This window comes from Eulemur rufifrons, chromosome 27 (assembly GCF_041146395.1).
Source record: "Eulemur rufifrons isolate Redbay chromosome 27, OSU_ERuf_1, whole genome shotgun sequence".
Taxonomy (NCBI): Eukaryota; Metazoa; Chordata; class Mammalia; order Primates; family Lemuridae; genus Eulemur; species Eulemur rufifrons.
Window position 1 is genome coordinate 30,779,248 of NC_091009.1, and position 9,055 is coordinate 30,788,302.

General features: G+C 60.4%; 1 protein-coding gene across 1 annotated transcript; it reads right to left on the reverse strand.

Moving 5' to 3' along the window:
- Nucleotides 1-1,161: 1,161 nt before the first annotated feature.
- GPR37L1 (G protein-coupled receptor 37 like 1) lies at nucleotides 1,162-6,041 on the reverse strand. Its single transcript, XM_069459389.1, has 2 exons — nucleotides 5,329-6,041; nucleotides 1,162-2,561 (listed from the first exon to the last, which is right to left on the reverse strand). Exons 1-2 carry the CDS (start codon nucleotides 5,956-5,958, stop codon nucleotides 1,746-1,748), a joined length of 1,446 nt encoding a protein of 481 aa, XP_069315490.1. The 5' UTR covers nucleotides 5,959-6,041; the 3' UTR covers nucleotides 1,162-1,745.
- Nucleotides 6,042-9,055: the final 3,014 nt, after the last annotated feature.

The following is a 9,055-nucleotide window of genomic DNA, read 5'->3' on the forward strand; positions in this document are numbered from 1 at the left end:
GCGCAGCAAGCCCGCCTTCGGCCCCCTCTCCTCCACGCACCACCATGCTAAGTTTCTACAGACAAAGCTGGGGGCTTCAGTCACCGTGGCAACAGGTCTGCTGAGCAATGGGTGGGTGTCATTCCCCAGCACAAAGGGTGTGCGCATGGCAGCAGCATCACCTAGCAACGGCCTCCTGCTCTCTTGGCGTCACCCAGCCCTGGGGGTGGGTGCCAGGGAGAGAGAACAAGGCCGTTAAGATCCCTAGGAGAGGGGGAGGGCAGCTTGGGCGCAGGGCAGGCTGAGGCCAAGGGGCGTGGGTGGGTGGACAGAGGAGAATGGAGCCCAGGGCACTGGGAGCCCCTGCCCCTCACCGCCCCTGGGCCCCGGGGCCCTTCCTGAGCCTCACGTGGAGGTCCTCGGTGGGCCTGGTGGGCGGAAGTCTCTCATGGGACCTGGAGCTGAGCTTCGGGCACAGCAGGGTGGCTCTGAGGGAAGATGGGCTCCTGGGGCAGGGAGGGACTGATGGCCCAGGCTGAGGCCTCACTTCTGGCTGATGTGTCGGCTTCTCAGGGACCGACAGGCTAAGGGTGCCCTTTGGAAGGCCCCAGAGGTGGAGCTGTAGGAAGTGGGACTTCAAGGGCGGGAGTGGCAGGGGGAGCTGCAGGGTCTGTTGGGGACGGTGCTGGAGCTGGAAGGGTGGGGTGCTGGGGTGGGGTGGGGGCAGGCCCGGGGCAGGCAGCTGGGCTGTCTACAGGCAAAACACTCCATTCCAAGAAACTGAACAAGAGCAGCTCTCAGAGTGAGGCTGGGCAGCCCTGAGGCTCATGGAGGGAGGCCACTGGATTCCCTCAAACGAGGGCTTTGTGGAGAGAGGCCCAAACAGACATGGGGGCTCCAGAGGACATGAGTTCACAGCCTTTTGACTTCCCAGGGACCGCTGGGTTTAGGCCGGATGAGGACTTAAGTCCCCCCCACCCCCTGCCCTCCATCCTCTCTGTCCCGCAAAAGCCATAGCACCCTTACGGGGGCTGCGCAGAACAGCAGCCGCAGGCCAAGGCCAAGGCCAAGGCCAAGGCCAAAGGTGGTCAGGAGGAATCGCCCCGGGCCTGGCCCAGGTGCATCTGGCCTCTGCCGAGATCTGGCACAAGGAAGTACAGTGGGCATAGGGGTATTTCTACCTAGTTTATTGTTTTTCAAGACGGGCCTTCTATAGGAAAGCACCTAACAAGGGGGGCTGGGCCAGGGCAACTCGGGGCGTCTGAAAGAAACGAGGAGGAAGGAGAGAAAAATCCCCCAGAAGAGGAGTCAGCAGTGACAGGGCGCGTCCAGGGCTGGGACAGAGCCGTCCAGAGAAAAGGGAACTGAGCCACATGGGGCAGCCCCAAGGCGTCCCCACCCGGGATGGGGCTCCAGGGCGAAGGGTGGGGGATGGTGCTCAGAGGGGGCTCCTGAAGGAGGGTCAGCTTCCTAGGTGAGCGAGGGAGGAAGGGCTGCGGCCGGAGACGGCAGGCAAAGTTCCGGCTCCCACCTGGTGGCAGAGTCTCCAGGGAGCTCTAAGGACCCAGAAGCATCACTGCCCACCGGTGGAAAGGACAGGGCCGGAAGGCCCCACAGGTGACAGGAAGGGCCCTGCTTGGGGAGGGGGCTGTGACATGCCCAAACCTCGACAAGAGGAACCAAATCCATCTCTAGGCAGCAAGACGGGCACAAAGCAAGACCTATGGGGACAGAAACGCAGACACCGGCAGGGCGGCAGCTCCGCCTCAGCAGGGCGTGCCCAGGGGCAGGAGCGGAGGTGACTCCCTGGGCTTGTGGAAGTAGATGGAGGAGGACGCCTCGGTCTTGAGCTTGCTGTCCGAGCCGTCGGTGGCCGAGGCGCCCGCCGCCCCGCCGCAGTCGTCGCAGCAGCAGCAGCAGCAGCAGTCCAGGAAGGCCTGGCCCAGCGGCTTGCACACGCACAGCAGGAGCACGGGGGTGATGGCGCCCTTGAAGAAGGTGGAGAACTGGTTGATGAGGCCCAGGAGGTCCAGGGTCTGGCGCGTGAGCTCGGTGGACAGGTAGGCCACCACGATGTTGCACACGTTCTCGGGGAGGGTGCAGCAGGCGTAGACCACGGTCAGGCCCACCACGGTGCTGTTGAGCTGGCTCTCGCACTGCTCATGCTTGCCCGCCCGGCACTCCGGCCTCCTCCCTGGGGGGCCCCGCACCCGCCACGTCACCAGCTGGCAGGTGACGGTGAAGAGGATGGGCAGGCAGAAGTAGCAGCCGAAGTACCACCACATGCGGGCGTTCTGGTACGTCATCACCAGCGAGTAGAGGGACTCGGGCAGGCTGGCCGAGGGCTTCATGACGCACGAGTCCACGGTGCCCGCGGTGGGAGCCGGCTCCTGCGCCAGCTGCCACAGCAGGAGCTCGGGCACGGCCAGCGTCATGGAGCCCACCCAGATGACAGCCAGCTTGGCCAGGATCGACTGGCACCGCTCGATGGGCCTCACCTTGGGCAGGGTGCTGGTAGCCACGTGGAAGCGGTCGATGCCCAGGGCACAGAGGCTGAAGGTCGTGACTCCCAGAGAGGAGACCTGTGGGCGAGGAGGCGGAGGAAGAGAGAAGCACTTGGTCAGAACCGTTGGGGACGAGGGAGGACGACAAATTGAGTGAGAAGCATAGAAGCAATAGTAATGGCAACGACGACTATTTAAGGAGCATTTTCTACCCGTCAGGCACTTCCCCCACCGCTGACGGATGACAGGGGTGAGGCTCATGAGCACACACCTGACTCTTCTCACCTTGACTTTGCCTGTCAGGCTAGCGGACAAACGGCCTGGCTCCCGCAGACCCTGTGTTCTCTGAGAAACTTTGGGAATTCATCTCTAAGGAAGAACCAAGACAAAGACACAGAAGTTCTGGGTCTCTGCTGGCCCTCCCACTTCCTGCACCCCATGTTTTGCACAGATGGGGTGGGTGGGTGGTGTTGGGGAGCGCGGCGCCCACACACGCGCGCGCGCACACACACACACACACACACACTCTCCTGGCCCCGTCCAGAGGAGCCTGGCTATGTGGGGCAGCAGCCCCCCTCCGAGCCAGCTGTACCCCCCATCCCCACACAGAATTCACTGCACACACAGGAAAACGACCCTGCGAGCCAAGAGGAAGAAGCCAGAGCAGCAGGGAGAAAGCACCAGAGAGCACAAAGGAACAGGGAACCCTCCCGCGCCACCAAATGATGTCCGGCCACACTTGGGGATTGTGCTGAGATCCCCCCTCCTGTCCAAATTCCTCCCTCTTCTGGCTGGGGGAACACAATCCCCGGCTTATTAGCACTGCCACCAAGTGTCCTTTGTGAGAACCCCAGCCCCCTCCCTTGGCAGGCGAGCCCAGGCCTGCGGAGGAGCAGCCTTCAGCCTTGAGCAAAAACACCGCTCTCTCTCCCTCCGTCCCTGCGTCTCAAAAACATCTCGAGTTTATTCCAAGCTGCCTCCTCCCACTCCCTCCTAGGGGCCATCCCGAGATCCTCCCTGTGAAAGGCTTTGGGGCAGCGTGTTTTGCCCCCCGACTCCCACCCCATTGCCCAGCCCGGAGGGAGGACACCCTAGCAGCCCGTGGTCATCCCTATCCCCCAGGAGGGATGGCGGGTCCCTGGCCGGACCGAGCCCAGAGCCTGCGTATCAGCTACGTGGAGACCCACAGCCAGGCAGGGCCAGGCGTTCACGGACGCCCCAGCCGCTCGCAAGCAAGAGTCACACGCGTCTGTGTTTCCCGTTCTCCTCTTGCACCGTTCCCCGGTAAAAACCACCAACTGTTAGATTATTCTAACTCTAAACACTTTATAGACATCACCGTCTGATCCTTCAAGAATTCACGCAGATAGCTATCACGGCTGTTGTGGTTGTCCCCAATTTAAAGATGAGGAAATTGAGTTTTAAGCAGGTTAAGCAACTTACCAAGGTCACTCAGCTAGTGACAGGCGAAGGCCATTTCCTAATCAAGTCTGCCCCATTCCAAAGTCCCGAGTCTGACCCCTCTCAGCTCACCCGGGCTGTGAGCACGAGATGGCGGGTGACTAGGAGCCACGGGCTGTCCCCCACTGCAGGGTCTCCTTTCAGGTCGAAGTGCCTCTGGGCCACCATTAGGCAGCCTCCCTCGCTCGGGGAGGACAGGAAAGGACTGAACCAGCTGCCGAGCCTCAGAGTCTGTCCAAGTGTGAAATCGTCATTAACATATGGTGACTTAGGGACAGACCTGGCAACAGGACCTGTGTCCAAATGCCTGATCCCGAGTCCTTCTCCAGCCGGGCAGGTCACCCGTGTCACGCAGCATCACCCCCAGAGGAACAGCCACCGTCACTAAGTCCTCAATATTACCCCCCACGCAGCCAAAATTTAAAAGGCTGCTTATTTGTCTGCTGATACAGAGACAGTGGCCTTGCTGTGTCCCTTTCATAAATGTACCTGTGCTGGTGTATTTTTGCAGAGCTTTCAGTTGTCTCTATTTGATCTACACATCCTTCAGCACCCATGGACTTACCCCGGGGTGGAAGTTCCCAGAAATAAGGGCGTAGATCTGTGGAACACGCCGGCTGGAAGGGCCGTCTGGTCCACCCCCGGGTTGAGGGCCGAGGAAACTGGGAAGGTGACGCGACCCGCCCAGTGACACCCAGCATGTCAGCGGCAGAGCTGAGATTAGAGCCCCCGACTGGCTCCAGCGCCCAGAGCCAGGTCCTCCCTCTCAGAGAGGGTTTAGGCGGTTGTGATGGAGATGACAGCGATGACAAGAATGACAGTGAGGAAGGGAAGGAAGGGTCTTCCCTCCTGGTGTCTGTACTCCCAGGGAGCGGATGGTGACTTTGTCACGGGGTCTGGAGGAAACTGGGCTCTCCCCTGGGGCTCTGCGCGGGGAGGCAGGATATGGGGGGGAGCAGAAGGGAAGCTGTAGGTGCAGGGCAGCGGCAACAGGCACCGAGGGAGGAACAGGAGACACGACCAAGGGTGGCGTGACTTCTTGTGATTTCTCGTGTGGAAGGACGGAGGGGGCTGGGGCAGGGTGGGGCAGCGCAGGGTCTAGGGAAGGGGCAAGAGCACTGCCTTGAGGTTTCCCCAAAGCAGGAGGCCAGGCAGGGGCTGGAACACGGGGGTCCTGAACACCTGCCTCGTTTTCCCGCGAGCACCCAGAAACCAGACCTGTGCCTGCACCCTTCCCCAAGGTGCAGGAAGGGGAGCAGGTGGGAGCTCCAGGGCTCTGCGGCTCTGCGCACCCACGAAGGCCACTTCCACGGGCCTGACGGAGAGCGGACCCCCTTCCCTGATGGCGGCCCCACAGCTGAGCTCTGGCAGGACGGACACTCACCTCCATGAAGGGCACGGCCCGACAAGAAATGTCCCCAAGCAGCCTCTGCTTGGTGATCTCATTGAAGATGACAACGGGGAGGCAGAAAAAGAGGACCAGAAAATCCCAGAGGGCCAGGCTGGCGAGGATGGAGTTCCAGGCGCTCTTCAGGTAGTAGCTGTGCCACACGATGCACATGACGGACAGGTTGCCCACGATGCCCACGGCAAACACCACCAGGGCCAGGAGCATGACGGCATAGGCGCTGTAGGAGCTCTCTGTCACCGGGTACAGGGGGTTCTGGATCTGCAGCCTCTGCCCCGGCGCCCCTGTCAGATTGCCCCTCAGCCGCTGCCCGCTGCCTGGGGTGCCCCCATCCTTGTGTGGGTTGGGGCTGGTGGCCACCAAGAGCTGGGTGGGCTGCAGGCCAGCGGGGTGCATGGGCCGGGGGTACTCAGCCCACTCCTCGGGCACGTACTGCTGCACACCTTTGGCCTCCTCATCCTCGGTGCCTCTCCTGGGTCGGCTCTGCTGCTCCTGGGCCTCAGCTCTGCGCCTGTCCGAGTGCAGAGGGGCCCCCCCAGAGACCCTGCTAAGTCCCGCAGCCAGCACCGCAGCCAGACAGATGGCCAGGGGCCACAGCCACCGCATGGCCGGACGAGCAGGAGGCAGCTGCCCCTCGGAGAGCAGGTGAGGGCAGGGCGCCCAAGTGCGGGGCTCCGGAGGCAGCTGGCCGGCTGGGTCCGCCCCCCGTCAGGCGTCTGGCATCACCCGCCCTCCTGCCCAGCCCCCGGCCAGGCCGGGCAGGGCCCTCTGCTGGACGCACAGCGCTCTGCCGCCCTCCCGCCTGTCGTCCTGCACGGCTGTCCCGCTGGGGCCCCAGGCGTGTCCCACTGCGGGGCCCTCAGAGGCTCCTGCTGCCGGCCACGGAGACCAGGGAGGAAACGTGGCTGGCCCAGAGCGACACGGGGAGGGGTCCGGGGCATGGGTCTCCTGGTTCCACCTGATCCCACACTCAAAACTGAGCAATAACTGTCACTGTCACTTCCCGAACACTCAGGCCCCAGCACTCAGCTGGTTTCTCAGTCCCCAGTTCTAGGGGGTAAGTGCTGTTGTCACCCATTTCTCAGATCTGAGATCTGACTTTTGTAGAGGTCGTCACTTGCCACATAGTAGAAGCAGAACCAAGCCCAGCGCCCAGGTGTGACCCGACAGCCTATTAGCTCGACGCTGTTCTCAACAGGTGAGACCCTGTCCTCCTCCGTCCGCACCACGCCGCTTCCCAAGGAAAACAGCCACATCCCAAATTTTAAAATACCATGTTCTGATCCAGCCACAGGACGGATGGACATTTGTGTGGCCTTGCACAATTCTAACACGGGAAGAGACCCTAGAGACACCAACCCTCTAGTTTCTCAGAAGTGGAAATGGGTGTCCAGAGAGGTCAAGCGCCAAGGCCGGGCGCTCAGCGGCGCCGTCTCTGCCGTGGGGTCCTCATGCTCCCAGGCACAGACCCCGGCACAGACCCCGGCACAGGGCTGCACGCGGCGAGCCGAGTTCTCTGCTCTTTCCTTACGCTCACAAAGATGCCCCATCGCACGTCCTGCTGTGCCTTGCCCAGAGCAGGTGACTGATAGACACATGCCTGAAAGGGCGTCCCCGCTGCCGGTCTCCGCTAGGACGGTTGGAAAGTCAGAGGCCACTAGGTGGAACCAAATGTTCACCGATGGAAGTTCAGTGCCTGGCCTCAGACCGTCACCCCATCCAATCCTACCCTGTCCCGCTCTGCCCGAGCCCTGCCTTTGTGTGGCTGAGACCAGCAGAGAAGAGATGGCAGAGTGGGTTCCAGGGGCGAGACCAAGGGGATGGTGGGGTGCGCCCCCTATTCCCTCCCCGCAGAGGGTGCCCAGCATGGAGCCCCCACAAGTGCTCTTCTCTGAACCCTGGCTCTGTTTCCGGAAGATTCCTCTGTCTGGACCAAGCCGGGGCATCACCCCTACTCAGAAGCACGCCAGGCAGAAAGTGAAAGCCTTTCCCAGCCATCGAGGTGATCCATGACCCCAGGAATTCCCCGTTCTTCCCCCTGGGAATCTCCCCCGTGCTGGCCACAGGATCAGCACTGAGTTGGGACAGAGTGGGAAAGAGGCATTTTTTTGTTTGTTTTTTGAGACAGAGTCTCACTCTGTTGCCCGGGGTGAGTGCCGTGGCGTCAGCCTAGCTCACAGCAACCTCAAACTCCTGGGCTCAAGTGATCCTCCTGCCTCAGCCTCCCGAGTAGCTGGGATTACAGGCATGCGCCACCATGCCCGGCTACTTTTTTCTATTTTTGGTAGAGACAGGCTCTCCCTCTTGCTCAGGCCGGTCTCAAACTCCTGACCTCCAGTGATCCTCCCACCTCGGCCTCCCAGAGTGCTGGGATTATGGGTGTGAGCCACCGCACCCGGCCATGAGAGGGACTGAGGTGAGGGTGTCTGGGCTGACGTGGAAGTGCCACCCATGAAAATAGTAAGAGCTAACATTCTACTGAGCAGAGTCCACGTGCCAGGCATTCTCCGGCCGAGAGCACACTCTGGAACCAGACCGCCCGGATCTCATTCCTGGCTCTGCCACTTACTAGCTGTGCGTGTGACTTTGGTCAAGTACGAACTTGGTGCCTCCGCTTCCTCATCTGTAATATGGGGACAGTAACAGGCTTGTTGGGAAGATTAGGATTAAATGATGCCACCTGCAGTGGCTCGTGCCTAGAGTCGTAGCTACTAGAGAGACTGAGACAGAAGGACCCCTTGAGGCCAGGAGTTCAAGGCTTTAGTGTGCTGTGATCGTGCCTGTGGGTAGACGCCGCACTCAAGCCTGGGCAGCATAGCAATACCTCATTTCTCTCTCTTTTTTCTTTTGAGACAGGGTCTCGCTCTGCCGCCCAGGTGGAGTGCAGTGGTGCCATCATAGCTCACTGCAACCTGGGACTCCTGGCCTCCAGCCATCCTCCCACCTCCATCTCCCAAAGTGCTGCTGGAACTACTGCTATGAGCCACGGTGCCTGGCCAACCTCATCTCTTAAAAAAAAAGATTCAATGAGTTCATCATGGAAATCACTGGAACGATATCTGGCACATAGTAAGCACTGTATAAATGTCAGCTATTGGCTGGAATTAACTCATCTGATTCTCACAGCAACCTTATGAGATAAAGTACTTCTATTATCTTCATTTTACAGATTTGGAAATGGAAGCACAGAGAGGCAGAAGGCAGCCAAAACGGCAGGGAGGGCAAATTCTGAGATAAGTTCTTCCCCCTGCCAGGGGTCCAGACCTGAACAGTGACATTGATCTGGCCTGTGGCAGGCACAGACTGGCGCTGTCTGACCCCACCGGCTCTCACTGTGTCAATTCCCCCCCATGCTCTGGGCTCCTGGGCCCAGGGCCACTCGGGTCCTGCCCTGGAGGACAGGCAAAGGGCTGCTGGAGGGGACTTGTGCTTCTGACAGTTGAGGGATCCAACTCTGCTACTAACCAGCCCCGCGATGGCAGTAATCACTCAGTCACTCGTTTTCCAAATGTTCGTTGAGCACCTACTATGTGCCAGGCATCATCCTAGACACTGAGGAAACAGAATGAACAACATGGCATGACCTCTGTCCTCATGAAATTCATGTCCAGCGAAGGAGGCAGTCACTGAAAAAGCCGAACTCGGAATAACATAAATTGCGACAAAGGACATGGAGGAAATGAACAGGGTGCCATGAGGTCAT